This window comes from Octodon degus, unplaced genomic scaffold, assembly GCF_000260255.1.
Source record: "Octodon degus isolate 3935 unplaced genomic scaffold, OctDeg1.0 scaffold00032, whole genome shotgun sequence".
Taxonomy (NCBI): domain Eukaryota; kingdom Metazoa; phylum Chordata; class Mammalia; order Rodentia; family Octodontidae; genus Octodon; species Octodon degus.
The window spans coordinates 13787820-13810692 of record NW_004524608.1 but is presented as its reverse complement, the minus strand read 5'-3'; the positions used below and the strand labels follow the sequence as shown (position 1 = coordinate 13810692).

The 22873-nt window shown below is 33.5% G+C and overlaps 1 protein-coding gene across 1 annotated transcript in view; it reads right to left on the bottom strand.

The window, feature by feature from the left end:
• Positions 1-22873, bottom strand: part of Baz2b (bromodomain adjacent to zinc finger domain 2B) — a 338801-nt gene that overhangs the window by 160983 nt on the left and 154945 nt on the right. The window contains exon 3 of the mRNA XM_023713794.1: positions 10500-10646. Within this exon, the coding sequence (XP_023569562.1) occupies positions 10500-10644 (145 nt within the window). The 5' untranslated portion in view covers positions 10645-10646. The remainder of the gene's footprint in view (positions 1-10499; positions 10647-22873) is intronic.

Below are 22873 nucleotides of genomic sequence, written 5' to 3'. Positions count from 1 at the left end.
CTGCATGTTTCTCTTCAAGTTTCTGGTGACCTTGGATATTCTTCCTGTATTCTCTTGTGTTCCTCTCTGTCCATTTTTTGTGTCCAAATTTCTTTCCTAGGAGCATACCGGTTATATTAGAATAGGACCCACCCAATGACTTCATTTCAATCTGAATACTCTAAATTCTAAAGTAGCAGGATTTAGGGTTCCAACTTACATTTTTGGGGGAAGATACAACATATAACATTTGGTTTATTTTAAAAAGCATTTAGTTGACCTGAATGCACTGCATTTCTTCAGTAATTTACTGTTAAAAGCCTCAAATTACTGAAATTAAACCACAAATTTCTACTAACAGAAGTTAGGTAAAAAATGTCTTGTCTTGTTTTGTTGAGACAGGTTCTCATTATGTAATAGAAGATGGCCTCAAACTTGTGGTAATCCAGCTACCTCAGCCTCCCAAGTGCTGGGATTACAGTTGTGCACCACCACACCCAGTGATATTTCAAAAATAATTCTGAGATAGAAGAGAAGGGATTAACACTCCCCAAAAGGAACTTTAAAATTTTTTTCATTCCTCTATCTTTGACAACTATGGCCCTAAATGTCTCTGGCTACTCAGAGACTTTGGATTTATCTGTAGCCGCTCTGGTCTAGGTCTAGCCCAGATTCCTCCACCTCTTTTTTTTTTTTAATTCAACAATATTTTTTGGGGATTAAAGTGCCTGCAAGCAGGCGCAGGGGCCTGGGGTTCATTCCCAGGCCTGCCATGCCAGCCCTGCCCCCGGAGCACACTGAGATGGCAACTGAGACTGAGTATGGTGGCATGCACCTGTAATCCCAGCTCTTGAGAGGCTGTAAACAGGCGGATCACTACATGTGAGACCCTGAACACCCTGAGGACCCTTCCCTAAAATACAAAAACAAACGAACAAACAAAAACAAAAACAAAAAAAACCCAAACCAATATTTTTTGTATTGCACAGTGTTGTCTTCAAATTAATTGTTCAGATTACCAGATATATGCATACAAAAATGGAAAATGAAACAAAAAACTTAAAAGAAACTAAGAAGACAGAGTAAGAAAAAAAAAAAAAGACCAAAAACTAAAGCATTAACTACTCCTTTCTATAGGCCAGTATAAATCCACAGCAGTACAATTGTCCAAAGGATCTTGCATATATATACATAGATATATCTCTTTCCCCCAGTCCCTCACCTCTTTGGGTGACTCTGCCCCTTTGCAGTCACTTCAGATTTTCCCACTCCAGTCCACTAGAAGTATTCCATCAGGACAAAGCAAGAAGTCTTCATTTAGTTGGCAGAATAGTCTGCATATGTGTGAGGCTGCCCTTCTGTCTATATAATCAGCATTCCTTTCACTCTTATAAGATCAGTGCATGTAATGCTTACCATGATATTACAGCATAAGGCCTAAGTAAAGCCTCTTTTAGATGGATGTTTTGCTATTCATGATTTCTGTCTTGAGTACAACAGAATGAGCTTGTTGCTGTAATAACTAGTAACACTAAAGGGTGTTGGCAATGAAACCAACCAGTAGCTGGGAATGATAACACTGAAGCACTAGTAGCCAGAGAGTGACAGAACAATGGAGAGCTGATGGGAACTACTATATATGGCTGTTGAAACATTTCCAGAGAGCTACTGGTAGTTATGGGCTCTAGTGCATAGAAAAACAGCAAGGAGAGTTACTACCACTAAGAGCTAAGAGCCATTGGTATTCAGAGCTATACTTTGTCTAGTTATGATTCTTTTCTGAATTGCTCAAAAGAACCCTTGGCTGACTAGTAAAAGTATCTTGTGATCAAGAATTTCTAAGTAAACTCCACTAATGGAAAGTGAGATAGCTGAAAATCTGAAAGCCTTTGTTTAAGATTTATATATCTGTACAGCACTGATTCAACAACTAAAAAGAAAAATGTTGTAATAGTTCATATTATAATATAGATAATCAAGGAAACATTGGCTTCATCTAAAAAGTCTCAAGAGGAATTCTCTGATTCTTTTGATTCTCTACTTACTATAAATTTAACATCTGGTTGTGATAAAAAAGTCCTAATTTAATTTTTAAATTTGACTTTCCTTTCTTAAAATATAATGCCTCTTCAATAATATAAACTGATTTTTATGACTCCCTACTGTGCAGCCTATAAATAATGCTAATCTTAACTGAAATATGTAGTCATCTGTATTATCAAAGCAGAATATAAAATTTATGTTTTTTTTTCCATTCAGGGATTATATTTTCATGTATATGACATTGTTTGAAACAAATCTCAGTTTTTTTGTGTGTCTGTGTGTTATGGGGAGTGGCTAAGCTGGAGGGAGGTGAACTCCTTGGGACCATAACAAGACCAGTGTGGTGGGCCTTGGTGTTCCTCCCTGTTAACCACAGCACAGATAGCTCTGAGAATGTTTACCTTTCAGTGTTCAAAGCAAAACACTGAGAACTTGCACTCTGGGCCCTGTCACATGCTTTCCTCTCTTTTACCATGTGTAAATAAAGATGCAGACTATGCTGCATTGTTGCTGCCTCTCTGCCAGAGAGGTCAGGTCCCACCTGTCCCAGCTTAATATCTGTATAGTTTTTTCTTAATCTCCTGTCACTACCTCTCAGGATCCTGCTGGCTATGTGGGTTTTGGCAGTGTCTTCATCTTTCTTCTTCATGGTGTGTGATATCATCTGAGCTTTTCAGTACAAAGAACTTAAACTTACAAAATAAAAGAATATTCTGCCATTTTTCAAGTCTCTGAGTTGCACACCATACCAAATGCTAATCACTCCATAATTATTTAACCAGTCACTCCATAATTATTTAACCACAATAATTTTCCCAGCTGCATTATCATTAATGACTCCAACTTGACAATGTAACCATGTATTATTCTTATAGAAACTAAATGATGACTTTGTAGTACTATATAATAAGAACTGTTATGGTGCAGTTGTAATTCTTGAGAGCATCAGCTGAAATATTTATGTACACCATTACAGTGGCATAAAGGATGGCAAAAGTGCCAGAAAATTTATTAATCTGACTGGTATATTAACCAACAACCCAATTCAGTCTGGTCCACTGGCTTAATATCTGCCAACCAAATACATTTCCAATTCATACTAAATTAGAATTGCTATAGTCTTGACTGCTGGGTTTCTCCAAAATCCATGTATTAGGACCTAATCTCTCTAATGATAACATTAAGAGATAGTGTAGGTGGTCATGGTGGTGCATGCCTGTAATCCTAGCTCTGAGGAGGCTGAGACAGTATGATCTCTGCAAGCTTAAGGTTGGGCTGGGCTACATAGTGAATTCAAGGTCAGCTTGCACTACAAATCAACATCTTGTCTCAAAAAAACCAAAACAAGTAGTAGTAGAGAGGGTATCAGAAGTCATTAAGTCATAAGAGCTCTGCCCTCATGAATGGTGGTACATAAGAACCTCAGAAAGAGGTAAAATAGATTGTTCTGTATTCCTTTCCACTATGTGAGAAGGTTTTGTTTTTGAAGCCTAAAACAACTCCTTAACAGTATTGTTTTGAGTGTTTTGCCTCCTAAAAGTTCCTGTAGTGGGCATAAGTTGATTAGATCAAATGAACTCTAGAAAAGGATAATTTCTCCACATTCACACAGATATCAGTGTTCAAGCCAAGATTCAATTGCAGAGCCTTCTGACAGCAAAGGCTTTACTTTTAATCATTATATTATCCTGCATTAATTCCTAAGTATGGCATATAATGCTCTAATTTATCTGATCTTAATTTGTTGTCCAACTGAACCTCTTCCTTGTTCCTCTGCTCTACATATCACATATCACCAATCCATTATTTTCTTCTTTCCTTACTAATAACTCCTATTTTATTTAGGATGGAAATATACTCAGCTAAGAACAATTCTTCCCAGCCTTAACTGAAGCTAAGATTATCACTCATGAGTTCTGAGGAAAAAGATATAAGTAGAAAATTCTGGGTGGAGTTTCTGGGAAAGTTCTTTAAAAGGAGTCAAGAGTCAAAGCTGCTATGCAAATTTGGCTTATTATCCCTATCTCCCCTTCCTTGTTGGAAGAAAGTGCTCTATATAGATCAACCCTCTTGTAGTCCTGAGATACATATGCAAGAATAAAAATCCCATTCTTGAGAAGACAGAATGTAAAGTTAGAAGGAACTTAGAAGGTCTGTTATGACATTTCCCACTTAGGACTATGCCAGTTAATGTGTTTCTTTGCCACATTTTGATTTATCTTTCTTATTCATAGTGAATTACTCTCATAACTAACATATAACCTACACTGAAGATACTGATCAACTTGTAATTTATTTAATATTAGATTCCTCTCCATGCATTTGGCTCCATACAAAAGCTGAAAGAGTGAAATTTAAGCATAATCTTACAACCTTTACAGAGTCCATTTGCTTGAAATTTTTGGTTTTATGATATAACACAAAGTAATATCTCTAAGAAATATTGACTTGGCACAAGTTTGTAGAAGCCTGAAACTAAGCTACAAATACAAATCCCTCTCCAATTATTAAAAGAAAATCAGGCCTACTTTAGCTTAAAGTAAAAAAAAGTTTTTAAAAGTTTATTAGCTTTTTATATTTTGCATTTGTATAGGCCTTTGTTTGAAGACATCTACTTCAAAAATAGTTTGAAAACAACTGGTTTGTGATAGTTTATCATGAAAGTGTGTTACATCAGAAAACCAAAAACTTCAAGCAAACGGACTCTGTAAAGGTTGTAAGATTATACTTAAATTTCATTCTTTCAGCTTTTGTATGGAGCCAAATACATGGAAAAGAATCTAAATATCCTAGAATCTGGCATGGAAGGAAAGTGTGCTTCATTTACCATTTCATAGAAAGGCGTCAGTGGCATATTCCCCAGATCACTTTGAATTAAAAAAATTATATTTTTCCTGAAGAATGAATATATTTACTACCTCTAGGGTAATGTGAATCATGTAAACTTTTATGTTTTCATTTTATTATTAGAAGCTATTTAATTTTGTTGTTGTTGTTCAGTATCTGTGGTTTTGTCAGCTAAATGTTTTTATTTCCTATAGCCCATCTTATAATTTTTTGGGGGGTGGGCAAATGTGAATTATTTATTTTTTCCATAATTTTATTGAGATACAAATAGCAATGAGACAGTTTCAGATCAAGTTGGTAGGACAGTTTCAATAATTAACACATTGATACTGTCTTCCTAGTGGTTATTTGTTGTACAAAATGCAGACATGATATCCTATTTACAAACATTATTAGAACAAATCCCTCTTATTCATTGAATTAAGAGAATATAGCTGTATATCTATCCTAATCATTTTGAATACACAGATACAAAATGGTCATTCATCTATATCCCCTTTTTTTGTTTAGTTCTGTCATTTAAATATTATAGGTGTGTGAACTCAGCAAAACATTCCAAAATAGTCCAGTATCCATAATAGTATTGGGTCAAGATGGTAAGTGTGAATTATTTAAAGAATTAGTCTAGTGTTTAGGGCTCTGGCCACAGAGAGAAGACTGGAGAAATAAGCAGAAGGGTTTACATGTAAAAAGGGAAAATAAAAATCACTCTTGAAAGAACAAATGTCACAAGTAATAGCGACTAATAGTATGGATATTATAAATGATATAAGAGTAATAGCAAACAAAGCCTACTAAAATTGAAAATAAAATATCTATAAATACACCCTGAAGTTAAAACAGTTATAGGCACCATTGCTGTCTCCTCCCCATGGTTTCTTTTGTTTTCCTTGGCTATTGTCATTTGTTTTTTTTAAAAGGTGTTTTATGAGGAACCAGCAGCTTTGGTGATACTACATGAGGCATATTAAAAGAAGGATTATACATGGAATACCATCTTATAATGTTTTAATCATTATCATGCCTCTACATTTGATTAAGGCTGCCCCAAATTATTTTTAGAAGTAAACAGCTTATTTTTGAAAAGTCATTCCTTAAGAGGAAAGAATTATTACTTTGGGTAATGTGACTAAGAAAAACCATACATACATACCTTAATCTTACTGTAGTGTTATTTTGTAAAATTTGAATCACTGTAACAAAACTAAAGGGGTGTGGTGAAATGTAATCTTCCAAGAATCTGTACATGTTATTGCTGGATCAAAAGAAATGCAAGGCTTTGGGTTAGTTCTCAGGGATGCCTTCACAGCAGGAAACCTTAAAAAGATGAGGTAACATCTTCCCTCAAAGAGTGAGCTTGTCTTCATTTATGTTAAAAGTAATGAATTCATTGAGCTGAGTGCTCCTTTGCTATGACACAAACCCACTGCATCAGTGGATCCACTCTCCTATGTGGGACTTGGACACAGGGAACCAAAGCCAACATGATCCTCTGCTCATGATCTTGGTTGTTCCATTAGCAATAAAAACTCTGATCCAGGAATCTTATGTCTTTTTCCAGCAACAGGCTAACTCGTAAATAGGTATAATCTCAGATCTTGACAAGTTATTCTATTCAACAGAAAAGAACTCATCATGCAAAGTTTGAAAGCAAGCTTAAATTACATCCCCCATAGCTTAGAAAAATGTAAATAAGTAACTTGAACATAACAGAATGAACCTGAAGGACCCATTCAAGAACTGTTGAGATTGTGGCATCGTAAAGATGAAAATTATTGTTTTGACACACCCAAAGAACTGAGATAAAATGGTTTATGATAGATATGTTGGCCCATTATCATTTCATTATTTTATTTTAAAATGGAGAGAAATATCAGACCATATACAGACCAAAAACAATGAATCAAATAAGACAGGAAAATAATATTGTGTGTTATACAGCCCAATTGAACATTTTCCTAAGTAGCCAACATGTCAGAAGTTAACAGAGGTTTTATTTTTAACATGAAGCACAACCAACTCTAGGAGTCTAAAAGAAAAAAAACCCACATGTGTAAATATTGTATTCCCCTAGTATAAGAACTCAAAAGAAGAAATACAAATAGAAAGGTATAACACAGTTAAAAGGAAAGCAAGAATTTGAAGATTAGACAACGAAGAGAGGGTAAGGAAAAAAGCTAGGAAACATGACAGGGGCAAAGCCATACATGTATACATACAAGATGAGTAAGGCAACGATTCTGAGAATCTTCAGCAGGTTTTCGAAACTAGCAGTTAATTGGTAGGATTCTCACCCTCACTAACTATATATGCTGATACCTGTGAACTAAGCAACTGCAATGAAGATAGCAATGTATAATAGTAAGGTCATGCTTGGAATGCCTGTCATTCTGGTCTTCTAAATATGTACCGCATCTCATGACATACCAATTACTGCCACACTGTCTCTCAAGTAAATGTTTAAAAAAAGAAAGGGCAATAAATGAAAACAGACAAGAAAAAAAATGTCACAGGACTGTCCTGCTACAATGCAGTACAGGGTTAGATTTCTAAACTTCTGTGTAAAAATATGTAATTATTGATTCCTATTTTTTAAAAATATTGTTTTATATTTTTAATTTTTTCATATTCTGTAGGGACTTAAAGTTTAACATATCAGTACTTGACAGAAAATATCTGTTCCATGTTATGCCTAAGATGTTTGATATTCAGCCAGATAGCGAGATTAAGCTCAACTGCTTATGTTGTAGGGTAATAATATTAAATTCTCATCTGGAGGGTTGAACAACTTAAGTTTACAGACCAAAAATTAGAGAAAAAGAAGGGCTGCAAGGTCAGCCAACATTTTGGCCCTAGCTTTTCAAGGTCAGTGAAGACTCAGGACATAGGAGAACCTGTATTGTAACATCATGTAACTCAGTTGTGTCCCAAATTTTCCAATCAAGGAGATTATGGGGCCAGAGCAAAGTAATCGATGATGTAGAGTGTGCCTAAGGAGAGTCACATGGAGAGAAAACATTTTCTCAGGCTTTCACAGAGAGCAAATCAGTCAAGCAACGGCCGTGACTCATCCACAGGGCTGACATGACAAAGGATCTACAAAGTGCAGTAAAGGGTTTCAGGCTAAATCCTGAGGGGATTTGACTGACCTTATCAGATACAAAAGCTACATTTCTTGTTATACAGGTCTTGTTTTATCTTGGTCTTAACCATCCATTAGAAAAGTATAAAAATGAAGTATAAAACATAAAGCCATAGTAATATGTTGAGCTGTAAAGGGCTCAAGTCAACAACTTCTGACATTGCCAGTCCTATGGAAAACCCACCACTATTATGGACTACTGGACTATATTGGGATATTTTGCTGAATTCACACACCTATAATATTTAAATGAGAATGGAATACTCATCTCTGACAAAACTAAAAATAAGGGGATACAAATGAACAACCTTTTTGTATCTGTATATTCAAAATAGTTACAGTAGATATACAGCTACATTCTCGTAATTCAATGAATAGAAAGACTTGTTCTAATAATGTCTGTGGACAGGATATCATGTCTGCATCTTGTACAATGAATAACCACGAAGACAACAATATGCAATGTATTAAGTATTGAAACTGTCTCATTGCTATTTGTTTCTCAATAAAATTATTAAAAAAATAAAAACATTAACTAGGAACTTAAATATGTTAATCAATTATACACTTCTGAATAAACAAGTACATATATTTAAGTTAAACATCTCAGCATAAAACCTCAATATGTCTCTGAATAGCAAATAAATGATTTTTTAAAAGTTGCATGCTTGCTTGCTACATGACTTGCTTCCCCATCTGGCATTGGATTTAATCAATTTTTACCTGAGCAATGGTGCTTGTAATCTCATTGGTTGACCACAGTTTTGTCCCACCTCATACCTACTTAAGTGAGTGAGTTCCCATGTTCTCCACCACCATCTCACCACATGGTTTTACTCTATAAAAATCCCTGGAAAAGACAGCTTCCTGGGGACAAACTGCTTGGGCCCCCCTTCTGTCCCTCTCTCAGACAGGAGCTTTCTTTCCCCCAATAAATATATTCTACTCATAAAAAAAGATACTCCCCTTTGTAGACAAGATTCTGATGTTTCTCAGCAAGTCCACATATATTACCTCTTTGGCAACTCCCAAACATTAATAACAAAGTATAGTGCCAAAGTAACCAGAATTATAAGTCATTGCAACATCATTAATTTAGAAAAGTGAAGAAAAGATGTGAAGAAATCTCCAGGTTCTATACTCAGGACGTTGTTAAAAAGTTCAACAAGACAAAAAGCCAAAAGACATTTATGGAGAAGCACATATGTTAAAGGCTCATTTAGAAACAAACACAAAGACAGCATATCAGAATAATATATTTAAAGGAACTGAAACAAAAGAAAGTTATAAGAAACAGAAAAGAATAATTACAAAAGTATAATTGATGTGTGCCATCATTTAGGAAGAGTAAGTGAAAAAGCCAATTGTGGAATCACTATTTTTGAGCACAGCAAGTCATCAATGGGCCTGAGAGGCTAGCTATCATTTTATGTAAAGGTAAAATATAGGCAAAGTTGTTAAATTACTTGATAAGGATTATATAGAGTACATGAGGAGTTGTTATTGGTTTTAAATATATATGCTATTTCAGTTATTTTTTATCACCAAGAAGACATCAAAAAATTATTCTATGATAATACAATGACATAATAATATTCCTCTTGTTATTCCATTCACTAGAAAAATAAAACACCTGAACAAATATATTTGACAATTTGCTAATGTATTTTGTAGGTAGACATTCCATATTTAGCATTTCATCTATACAGAATTACAAATCTAATTTTTAAAAAGTAAAACATCATTTAGTTCTATTGTTTATAATAAAATAATCTCTAAGATAAAAACAAAGTTAAACTGCCTCTTCTTACTAATCAGGAATTTATTAATCAAGTTTAGGTATACTTTTTAAAAAAGGATGTATTATACCAAACTTCAATAAAAAGGCAAAGGATGAACTAGGAGAAAACTAACAATACTTTCTACATAATTAATCAAAACTGAGAATAATTTCATATTAGAAAATTTCACTTTTTATAGTAACAATTTTTTCATGCTTAGGAAACACTAAATTTTTATGATATTTTCATCAAATATGTACACATGTGTAATATACATACATATACTTCACCTTAATATACATCTGTGACCTAGGGTAGTGGACTATGAGATGATCATTTCAAATATAAGAAATAAATTTTGGCAAAAGGGTCCACAGCACTGGTGGGTAACCTTACCACGAAGGACTCTTGTATGCTTTCATTTTCTCATTGGCTTATTATTGTAAGATTTTACACTTACTGATTAAGTGAAGTGGCTAAACAAGTTAAAAGATTAAGGCAAACTTTCAAAGAGAATTTTTAAAAAACATGGAATGCATGGAATAACCAGGACTTTTCCCAGGTGAAAACCAGAAAAAGCAAAAAAAGTAAATATTTAACCTAAGCTTTAATTACCAGGTTATGGAGGACATAAGAACACTTTACTCAGAAGTACAAACACAAATTATTAAAATAGTGGTTTTCTAAAATTTATAAAGTATATTTACCACATGGGTTGATTGCAGAGCTAAATGAAGAAGCTCCAGTAGAAAGGCAGCCTTTTGAAACTGCTGAAGCTACAGAAGGGGTAGAAGATGAAGTTGGTGTTGTAGAGGAGGCTGACGAAGATGGCAACCGTTCTCCAGACTCCATATCTATGACATAAAGAAATGTTAATTTTCAGTATTGTCGTTATTTAAAATAATTAAATATATTTAAACTTTTACCTACTTTTAGAAATATGAATTACACTTAGGAATATATATCTACCAGAATAATAAAATATAGACAAAAATAGTGCTATGGTTTAAAAATGGTATGCTCCCAACAATAGTCATATGTAGGCTTAATTCCTCAGCATAGAATTGTTGGGAGATGAAGCTTTTTAAGAGGTGATTAAGCTTCAAGAGCCACTGATGCCTTTCTCATGGGACTGGACAGGAGTAATTAAATTCTTACTCTCCTGGAAATGGATTAATTCTTTGAAGAGAGCAGGTAGTTAAAAAGGGAGGCCACCTCACATGATTGGATTTTTTGGTCTTGAATTTCCCTACCTTAAGAACTGTGAGCTACATATGAACCTTTGGGGGAAGATGTAATGAAAAATAAATTTGTTGGCATCAACAATGCAAGAAAAAATATGTCAAAAATGAAGGGTCTGTAAATTATTTGATTCATTACAGATATTTCCCATGATTTAAAGCAGTGGTTCTAAACTACAGGTAATCTTGTAGCTTCCTTCTCTACTAAAGAACATTTGGGAGATATAGTTGTCACAATTAAAAGAGCACTGAGTAGACAGATTCTGGGATGTTCTTAAACGTCCTACAATACAGAAGAACCCACCCAAAACACACAGAATTATCTAGCCCAAAACATCACTAGTGATAAAGATGAGAAACACTGGTCTAAAGTATCAAAAACTATACTCAACTAACCAAAACCTCAAGTATTATTTCTACATACAATAGTAAAATTATTCAAATTGAATTTGGTAACACAAAACCACTGAAGTAATAAAATTATATTGAATGTATCTTCCATGACATCGTAAGTCCCAGAGTCTAACATTTTATATTTTGTCCACATTGATTAAAACTGATAATGTATAGTGCACAATTAACATATCATAATGGGCACTGTTATGATAAGTTTGCTGTTATTTTACTAAAATGATATTTACTGGTAACAATAAGTTTGCTGTATTTTACTAAAATGATATTTATTGGTAACAATCTTGAGAACAGACAAAAATTAGAATTTATCAGAATGTGGCATGCGCCTGTAATCCCAGTTCTTGGGAGGCTGTAAACAGGCGGATCTATGAGTCGGATCTAGTAGTGAGACCCTGAATACCCTGTAGACCCTTCCCTAAAATACAAAAAAATGAATTTATGGGAATGACAGACCACAAATAACTTCTTCCCTGCACAATGCTTTTATGTACTGCAAAACTCAACGATCAATTGTGAATGATAACTTTGTTTAAATGCACGTATATAAAATATTCCTACCATGTGTAATCATAGTTTATTAATACTGACAGCTGGTAGACATAAACCTGAACAGGTGAAAATAAGGAGGGCAAGACATATTCGCTAACAAATGTAAACATGATCTGCTCCCTGTGTTTCAGTTTCACTAACCCTTTTGTTTCAAAAATATCGCTATAGGGGGATGTAGCTCAGTGTCACATCACTTACCTAGCATGTTGAAAGCAATAGACATTTAGATATCCAACATTCCAACTATTAAATAAAGAAAAACTAAGCAAAAAACAAAAAATTCTGCATGAAATAGATTGTAGAAATAGGAGATGAGGCAGAAATAGCTTATTAGACAGTTGAAAAACTTAACTCTGGATATGGTTCACAGAAAAATGATGTGATCTATAAAATTTTTAGCTATCTACAATTTCAGAAACGTAAGGAATTAAATATAGCACAGTGTGATTTAAAATATGAATCTATAAAAATGAACCTATTTCCTTTTCACTTGACACATTTTAAATCCCACTGTAAACACCGAACTAATTATATACTGAAACAGAAGCCAGTTGGCAACCAGGTGCTCAGTGCTGTAGTCTGCAATCAGGAGCAAGTCTTAGACTCTCCTGAACACTATTTTCTTTACCTGACAAATGGTGCAATTGAATTAAACTAGCTCTCAAGTCCTGTCAGTTTTATAAAGTTGATAGTTTAAAAACCAAACTCTTTGTCCAAATCATAAAACAAAACACATAAAAAATTTACACTGATTAAAATATTTAACAATCCTATTTCATCTCTCTTATCCTTCCTTTCTTTGGTCACAGCTCTAACTCCAAATATGTGTCATGTCAAATTACAGATTTCCGTTAAATTTTTAAAAATTTACTTTTTTGTTTATGCCTCAAGATACCTGATGATGAGAAAATAATCAAACAGTAAAGCACTATTTTTCATGCTGCTTAGTAAATAATCTATTTGGGGAATATACTTCTCCAGTGAAAGGATTAAAAGTTTTGGGTTTTTTTTTTTTGAGATCTCTGTGAGAAAGATGCTATTCTAACACATGCAAAATAAATACACAAGAATGTTAAGGCAACATTTGACAGGGTTTAACATCTAGATTGGTACAATCTATGAATTTAAATAACGACTACATTAGAAATTTCTAACAAGGATACAAAGGTTAGAAAGGAAGACAGACAATAATTAATTGGTTAACTGATCCTTTCATCTACAAATGCAAGTAGATTAAAAAAAATAAGTCAAATATCAAAAGGCTTAAGAAACACAAATTTTTAATTGGAATATCTAAGATAATTCTGAAAAACAACTGTGAGCAATACACAAGACTGGACAAATAAAGCAACATATACATTAGAAATCATTATGCCCTATGGAAAATGCATGTATACTAAGCCCAGGAAATAACAGTCTAAATACTTCATGTCTGATAAGGTAAAATAAAAACTTCCTTTTAATGGGGCATATGCAGAGCTTACATAACATGAGAAACAACATGCGTACAGAACAAAACAAAGGTGAGGGATTGTAAATACCAAGAAAAATTTTTTTTTACCTTTATGCCCTTAACATTAGGTTTCTTTATAATATTATAAAGCTTTCAAAAGAATTTATCCTAGATTATACACTCATGTATATGGGTAAAGATATATTTAAAGGATATTTACTATAACACTGTAACTGTAAAAGAAATAAAACATTACCATCAGTAAGGAACTGTTGTGAGATTAAGTTTTTACTAAATTACTATACACCTATTAAACAGAATGATATGGTCTGCATTAGTTACTATGTTAAGTGAAATGAACAAGGTGAGGAAAAATGAAAGATCTTATTTGTGACTTTAAAAGAAGAAGGCTATTTTTAAAAAAATATATTTGCTACAGGGCCTCACTATGCAGCTTGAACTCCTAGTGATCTTCCTGTTTCAGCCTGCCTAGCAATGGGATTACAAGTTTGCGTCACCACACCAAATCTTGGTGGCAGGCTCTGCGTGCCTGGGGGCAGGGCTGGCATGCCATGCAGCACTAGGGATCGAATCTAGGTCCTTGAGCTTGCCTAGGAAGGCACTTACATTGCTGAACTATCTCCGCGGCCCAAGAAGGATATTTTTAATATCTGTATATTCATTGAATATTTCTGCAAAAAATACATAAAGAGAATTATAATTGTATTTACTCTGTTAGGTAAAGGGACTAGAGATCTGGATTCAGAAAAGGAGGAGTTATTTTTCACTATATATCTATTGTGCCTCCTCAATGTTTGTCATTTGTATATATTAAAAACAGTTAAATCAATAAAAATAGAAAGGTTTCTGGGCCAGGGAGATGGCTCAGTGGAATAAGCACTTGCCTGGCAAGCACAGGGTCCTGAGTTCAATCCCTGGGACCGCAAAAAAAAAAAAAAAAAAAGGTTTCTGATAGTTCACTACTATTAGAAATTACCCTTCAAAAAAAAAAAAAAAAAAAAAAAGGTTTCTGATAGTTCACTACTATTAGAAATTACCCTTCAAAATATTTCACCAAGTCTTTAGTTACCTTTAACCACTCTGGAGTAGGGGCTCTGACTCACTTGGTTTCATCAAAGCTCTTTTGTTTAATATTAGAATTTTTGTGAAATTCTGTTTGAAGAAGGGTCCCACTGCTTTGAAAAATGTCTTCAAATTGCTCAAACAACTGGTTTACTAGAAATTTGTCTTATTTCAGTACATACTTCATTGGAAAAGGCCAATGTTTACTGCAACTTCAAAATCGGAGACCTTATCTTCAAGTAGGAATTACTTTCATTGTTCTCTGGTCTTTAATGCATAATTTCAAGACCGTTGCATAACTTATTTCACACTAATTCCCATTTACTGCAAAGTACACCTTCCTAATTCTGCATTCCAAATACCCACATCCTGATAAATGTAGGCAATAACCTCCTAGAAGACACTGTAAAGGATGCTATTATCTATTATTCTGTTTTCAATTTCCCTGTGGGTGCTCAATTCTTTTTTTTTCCATCTTCATTTTTTAAGAGTAGATTTTACAAGTGAATAGGGACAAAATACGACAAATATAAAGTGATTGCCTCCATTGACATTAATAATTAGGAACCTATCTAGAATAACTAAATAATAAATTTAAAAGCTACAGCAAAAATTATTTTCCCTTACAAAATCTAAATACGACTGGCATTGTAACCACCTTTTTTCTTTATTGCTACTAAAATAGGGGAAGTGGCCTCCTTTGTTTCCTCAACCTTACTATTATTTTTTCAAAGCTTATGATGGACCTTATTTCACTGACCATTCCCTCTTTCCTGTAACTTCGATCTACTGTATTCTTTTGAATTGTTCCCACATCATTTGAAAGATCAAAATCCTCCCTTTTCATGTTTCATGTTCACTTAGATACCTCAACTTTTTCGACTCTCATTTTCAGTTAAAAGTATTAAAACTGTCTATGTAGCAGATTTCCACTTTTCTACTTTCCTTTTATAATTTCACTCACTTTAGTCTAGCTTCCTAAACTTATTTTCTGTAATATATATCATTGGATGGCTTTAGTGCTTCTGTGCTATAACAAGAAATAAAAAGTAAACAAAATCTAATTAAATGTTTCTGTGGCCCTCCAAGAAAAGAAATCTACAAAAAGGATGCAGAATTCAACCAGGAAGTAAATGGAATTGTTGATACCATTTGGCACCAATCTGAATGGGAAATTGTAAACACAAATTAGATGGAAAGTTTTACAAAATGTTATCTTTAATTTGGAAGGAAAATCAAGATATTAACCCCATTTGTGACGTATGTACTTGAAGTCCCTTAGACGAGATAAATATGAGTATGTGTATCCTCCTGACCCATCATATCCAATCTATCACCAAATTTTGTCAATCTTTACTTCCCCCATAACTTCCACATTTATTCACTTTTCATCATCTTCACACCCATCCCCCTGTTGCTTTCCCCTAGACAAAAGAGTCAGCAAATTTATTCTGGGGGAAGTGGTGTTCTTGAGATCCAAAATGTCCCCCTAAAGCCTCACTTGTTGAGGCTTGATTGCTAGCTGATGAGACCTAAGGAACTGAAAGGATCACGAGGGCTCTAACTTTAACAGTAAATAAATCTATTGATAAGATTATAATTCAATGAGATTATTGGGAGTAACAGAAATTTAGGAGATAGGATCTAACTGAAGAAAGTGGGTCATAAGTACATGGCACGGGAGTCACTGTTCTTCCCTCTTTAATCCTTTCCTTGTTGTTTCCAGGCTACCTTGAGGTAAGCAGCTTTTCTCCCCAAACCCTTCTGCTATGTTTTGGCCTCAACACAGTCCAGAAGCAACAAAGCCAAAGTGATCATGAAACCAAACCTCCTAAACTACAAGGCAAAATAAATCTTTCCTTTTTTTTTCCCCTCATGCTATTTGGTCTCAAGTACTATATGTGAACTAACTAACACAGGCCTAGTTTGTAAACAAAATGTTACTTTTAAACCACAATGGCAGAATACTGTAGTTGTATCAGACCATAATGCCTACCAAATCTAAACTGTAACCTGAGCCTTTAAGAATAAGCTGCTGCTTTAATGGCTGCTGGTAAGATTCCTCATGATTTTGATTACAAATTCACCCCAGTACTCCATCCTCCTCACTAAATTCCATTCTTTACAGAGCAATTGCTGCTAAAAATATAAATAACCAATGGCACTTTCAGGCTGAAACTTTTTCAATATTACTGCAGTTATATTTAAGAAAAAAATGAAATGACTGACAGGTTTCACAAAGGTTTTTTTTTTTTTTTTTGTACTGGGGATCAACCTCAGGACCTTGTGCTTCCCAAACAGGTGCTTATGCCACTGAGCTTCTCCCCAGCCCTCATTTACCTCTTAAACTATAGAAAACACATATTTGCATGTTTTTTCCTCAACATTTAGAATATTTATATTATAAGCAAATAACATGAATATAACAAAAATGAAGGAACTATAGACATATATTTTCAGAATCAAAATTGCAATTATTTTTTCATATTTCTATCATGTGTCAAAAGAACTAAGTAGACAAAAAATTAAAGATTTAGATAACAGAGATGTTAGTCCTTTTATCGTTTTGAATTGTTTATATGTATATTTAATCTGAAAAAATTAAAATACAATCAACAAAATTTCAGTGAGACAATTTTAATGAAGTATATTTCGTTAGGCAAAATAAAACTGATGATAAACTAAAAATATTAAAAAACATAATTCAAAAAAATCAGTTCTAAGCTATAGGACCAAAAGTAAAAGAAAAGTTTGGGAAAACCCATCACAAAATAGACAGACAGACAGACACACACATACACAGACACACAGACAGACACACACACACAAGTAGGTCAGAAATGAGAATGTGTTTCAAACTTAATACTACCAGTATTGTTGCTTCTTATAACTTCTATTACTATTACTATTACTACTACCACCACCACCACCACTCCACTATTTTGTTAAATATCTAGTTTTTTTATACAGGAATTATGCTAAGTATTTTTACTTCATTACTTTAATTATACCAAGTAAACTTCAAGTTCTATTATCTTCATAATTAATTATTCACTGTAATCTTTCAAATGAGAAAAAAGAGAAAAATACCTTGCATATTCAAATAGTGTTACATGTTAACAGCAAAAGATCGGCCTCATTCTTTCCTTTAGAAAAAAATCATTTTATTATAATCTGTGTGAGTTAAGACAATATTAGAACATCATGTTGTGTTCTACACACTCAGTCTTAAACTTTTTAAAGGAAGAAGCAAATTAGATCAGATACTGTGAAAATTAAAATGTGACAGGAAATAAATATTAAGAAAAAAAGCATTCTTGGGTTGTAGCTCAGTGGTAAACCTAAGTACCTCCTTGTGCTTAGCATAGAAATGAACAGCAACAAAAAAAGGGATCAAAAATTCAAACTCTGATTCAACATTCTCTTCCAAAATACCTATATAATCCCAGAAAAAGAAAACCTAGAAACAATTCTAAAAACCAAATGAGCTAATAACTCATCAAAATCTGAGAATTTCCATGACCAAGTAAACATTTAAAGAGGCTTCTTAAATAATCTGAAATATCTATTCAAATGAGTATCACATAACTATTAAAATTTTATTTTCTTATACTATTCAACATGAGGAAACAATCATGACATAAAGTGGCAAAGGCAGTATATGTAACAAACACAGTATGATCTAATTTTGAAAAAGTAAAAATACATGAATATATTTAAATAAGACTGAAATGAAATAAAACAAATATTTCATACATAAAATACTAACAATGGTTATCTCATAATGGTTAAATTATTAGTGACATGCATTTCTTATACTGTTTAGTTGCTTTCAATTTTATATATTAAAAATCATTACAGAAAATTAAATATATTCATTTTCTACTCATTAAATGAGGAAAACAACTTCAAAATACCAATTTGGCACAGGAAAAAATCTCAATCACAAGACGATCAAAAACCAAACAAAATTTGTCCTTAAAATACTTTAGGAACATGACTCAATTATTTCACCAGGATGGTGTAAAAAAGATAAATTAGTCACAATCTCTGGAACTTTGTTTCCAGTGACTAGTGACAAAAAAGAAACCCATACAAATGACATTAAAAAAAATAATTTTTCACTGAAACCCATATGTATTTGTGAAGTCAATGTGTTATATTGATTTTTACCATCTTATTGGTCACTAATCAAAGTCAAAGTCAAGTCATAAGGCTTAATATTTTTCCCTTAATTACTGGAAAGCTGCTAAACTATGGACAAATTTTTTTCTTGATTATGAATATATGAGATAAATCAGTTGCTGATTACTAAAATAATCATGAGCACACTTGAAACATATGCCAAACATAAATTCTCAGTAATGAAATAGAACATCCAAAGAACTGTGTAAGAGACGTAGCTCTGAGAGAGAATACTTGCCTAGTACGTATTAGGCCGTGGGTTCAATTCTGAGTCACACACACACACACACACACACACACACACACACGTCAAACACATACACATTCACACCAGGGCAATTTTTGAAGAAAAAAGCAATAACCCTCCCCCCCCAAAAAAACCCCACCTAATTAACTGGATTCAATATCAAAATGAACTTGAATAACAGCAACTATCCAATCTGTCCAGCTCTGAGCATGAACACTGATGAACAACAATAACTTTGGGACCCTTGAGTCAGTAACAAAACATTTATGTCAACAGAATCTTGAAAAAAAGAGTATAAAGGGGACAGCACTGAAAATTGTTTGAATAAACAAAGGCTAAACAATTTCCATTTTAAATAAAAGACATAAAACTTCTAAAGACATCAGAAGCTGAAAAAAATTCAAACTGAATAAACTCAAAAATTTAATCTTTGAAAAAATGGACAATTTTCAATTGATTAGGTAGGCTTTAACAAAGGATTTAAATTTTTCTTTGATTAAAAGTTATTACCTCTTGTGAAAGAACCAGGGAAATACAAATGTATTTCTGAAACTAAGCTAACATTTAGAATTATACCATATTCTTTCTCTTCTTTTTTAAAAAAAATGTGAATTTCAGAAGCTGACTTATACAAAAAAAAAAAAAAAAGAAAGAAAAAAAAAGAAGCTGACTTGTTACAATGTTAATGACTTATGAGGTACAGAGTGGCAAAGCTGGCTGGAAAAGGAGACAGAATTTGTCAACTATAAGACCTCAGGGTAGCGCCAAATGCTTTGAAGGACCCCATAGGTAGATCATTTTGCCAGCTCCCAGGAGATGTGGATGGCAGGAAGAAGATCAGAGGGTACGAGGAGCTTGCTATCTTGACTCTTCAGGGGAGCCCGCACTGCATCACATAATGAGATGTGGGGTATATTTTTAGTTTTAGTTTTTGTCCTTTCTCTCTTTATTTGGTCCAAGTTTGCTCTGCAGAGAACTTCCTCTCTTACCTCTTCAACCCTTGTTTTCATATAAGCTTTTAGCACTATCTTTGGCTTGCCTCATCCAATTTTTTGTTGAAGACCAACAGGACTTAAATATTTTTGCTTGGCAAGCCATTTTTAAAGAAACTACCTGACAACATTAATGTTTGTCTAAATTTAAAGCAAAATTTCACAAATTCAAGAATTTAAAATAATGTGTAATATATCCATATTTTAAGTGGCTTTTGAACACTAAATTTATGTACAGCAAAGAATTGTTAACTGTAAAAATAAGGATCAAAACATTTTTAAAAAACATATAGTTGAAATGCAGTAGTCAAATATACCCTTGTTAAACTTTTCAATCCAAGCCTTAAGGAGTAGTCCAATTACTTTATATAAAATTTTATATCACAGTAGGGCAAAATAGCACTAGAATATGCCCAAACCCCGGAAGGTTACTAGCGCAGTGTGACACATTTAACCTAAACTAAGTCGTATCACAATAAAAGTTGTATTTCTCTAATACCTATTAGAGCTATCTGATGCTACAGATAGGTATCGTTTGTATCCTACTTTACTTCTTCATTTTTCTTCTTACTCACAGGTCATCTTAGTGTTCCTTTCTCCCCATAAACTAATCCTCTAAAAAATTCATTGTGATGACACATAGTTACCCTTCCATCCTTCCCCATAGTAACAACAGAATTCAGCAGAGACTCTTTAGGTTGATCACATATATGGACTTTCCCACTTTTGAAACTTGCTTTTGGATTGCTTTTACACATCTGTTTCTGTGCTGGGGATTGAATCCAGAACTTTACCCTGGCACATTACACCTTTTGTTCTGTTTTTGAGAGAGGGTCTTGATATGTAGTTTAGGCTGGCTTTGAATTCACTATGTAGCCCAGACTGGTCCTAAACTCATGGGGATCTACTTGCTTCAGCCACCCCACTGCTAGGACTAATGGCATGAGCACTATATTTTGCCAATTCCTGTTGTAGTCTTCTCCTTTCAATATGCTTAGTCCCTCCTCACATCCACACAGCAAATTTGATCTATTTTCCAATCTGTGCCAGCCCATGGTTTATCTGATTATCCAAGCTGAAAGTCACTGATACCAAACAGTACAGTTACTGCAAACAATGTAAAGCTGTGAATCTACCTTTAAAAAGCATTTTATCAGTGCCTCTTTCACTGCACTTATATTTTATTCTGCTTACAGTTATGAACATGTGTAATTTGTCTAACAATCTGTAAGCTTATGGGACTACAAATCAGATTTGTAGTATAAATCAGAATGGTAGTATCTAACATTTCTCATGGAGCATTAGGGATTCTTTGTCCAAAACAGTTGCTTACTAAGTATTTGTTGAAAATGGAAATCTGTATTCATGTACATGCCCTAAATTAATATATCCTAATAAAACAAAAATATGGCAATAAAACCCATAATACAAATTGTAAAATCCTGACATTCAAGTTAATATTCTAACAAATTTGCTTAAGAATGGTCACAGATTTTATATTTCAAGTATAATAATTCAATAAAAATACTTGTGTTTCATTCTTTAATGACACTGGTCGTATCAATGCTTTTTCAATTTAAACTCAGAACACACAGTTTTTATTGTATGAAGTTTTACACCTATAGTCCTGTACATAGTAAATACTACTCAACTCTAAAGAACAAATATGAAACATACAATTTTTACCATATTATAACAAGTTTTACACCTACTTTTTTATTTTAGTGTAAGTCTACAGGGTCCACAGGGTCTCACTACATAGCTCCGACTCACAGTGATCCATCCGCCTGTGTTAACCCTTTCAAGAGCTGGGATTACAGGCGCATGCCACCACACCCACTCTGAACTCCTGTGTCAGTGCGCACTGGGGGCAGGGCCGGCACAGCATGGCATGGCAGGGATCCAACCCCAGCCACTGTACACCTACTTTTAATCTGTCAAAAATCTCAGTTCTTGATCCTAAGTTTTCAATATAGTTTTACTCCTGTGAGTTAGTACAAAACCAGTAGCCTCAGAATAATGATAGTAATAGTAACACAAGGAATAGATTTCTTTTTCTGACTCACCAACTGTAGTCCACCAGGGATATATAATCAATAATCAAACTACAATACACAGAATTTATTTTAAACTGGGTATTGTGGGATATGCCAGTAAATTCAGAGCTTGAATTGGTCAGAGATTGAAGCAGCAGGTTGAGTCTCAGTTCAAGGTCAGCCTAGGCACATTAACAAAGCCTGTCTGAAAAAAAAAAAAAATAAAAAGGTCTGGAGGAGGAGGAGTGGAACACCTTCCTCGCATACATGAAGTATATACTCTTTTATACTAGTAGAACTTATACCAAATTCGAAAAAGAATATGCTTAGTCAATGGTCAAAGCAAAGATAAATACATAGGAAACACTGTACATATATAATTCTATATTTGTCCTAAAGCTGCTGAAATTTTAAGTCCTTTCTATTTATTGAAATGTATGGTCCCTGTTGTGATAATATGTTAAAACCCACTGGTCATATCCAATTTCATAAGTATCATGAAATCCACACAATGAAATCAGAAAAATGTAAAATATTTGGGTCACTGTTAAAGGAATTTTTAAAACATTGAACTATTTGGCTTCCCAATAATGTATAGTTTTAAAGGGAAGAATAAAAAGATTTATAAATTCTTAAATCATTCCAGCTGCTATATTTTAATGATTACATATATGTAAATACAAGCAAATGATTACTATATATGTACAAACATATTACTACATATACATGTATCTATAGACACACACGTACAACTATACTAGTAGAATCTGCAATTTTTGTTCACAGTGTCCAATAGCTATCATAAGTAACTTACAAAATGCTTAGAATTCTTCTAGAGCTAATGACCATATATTTTTAGATTCTTTTTTTTTTTTTTTTTT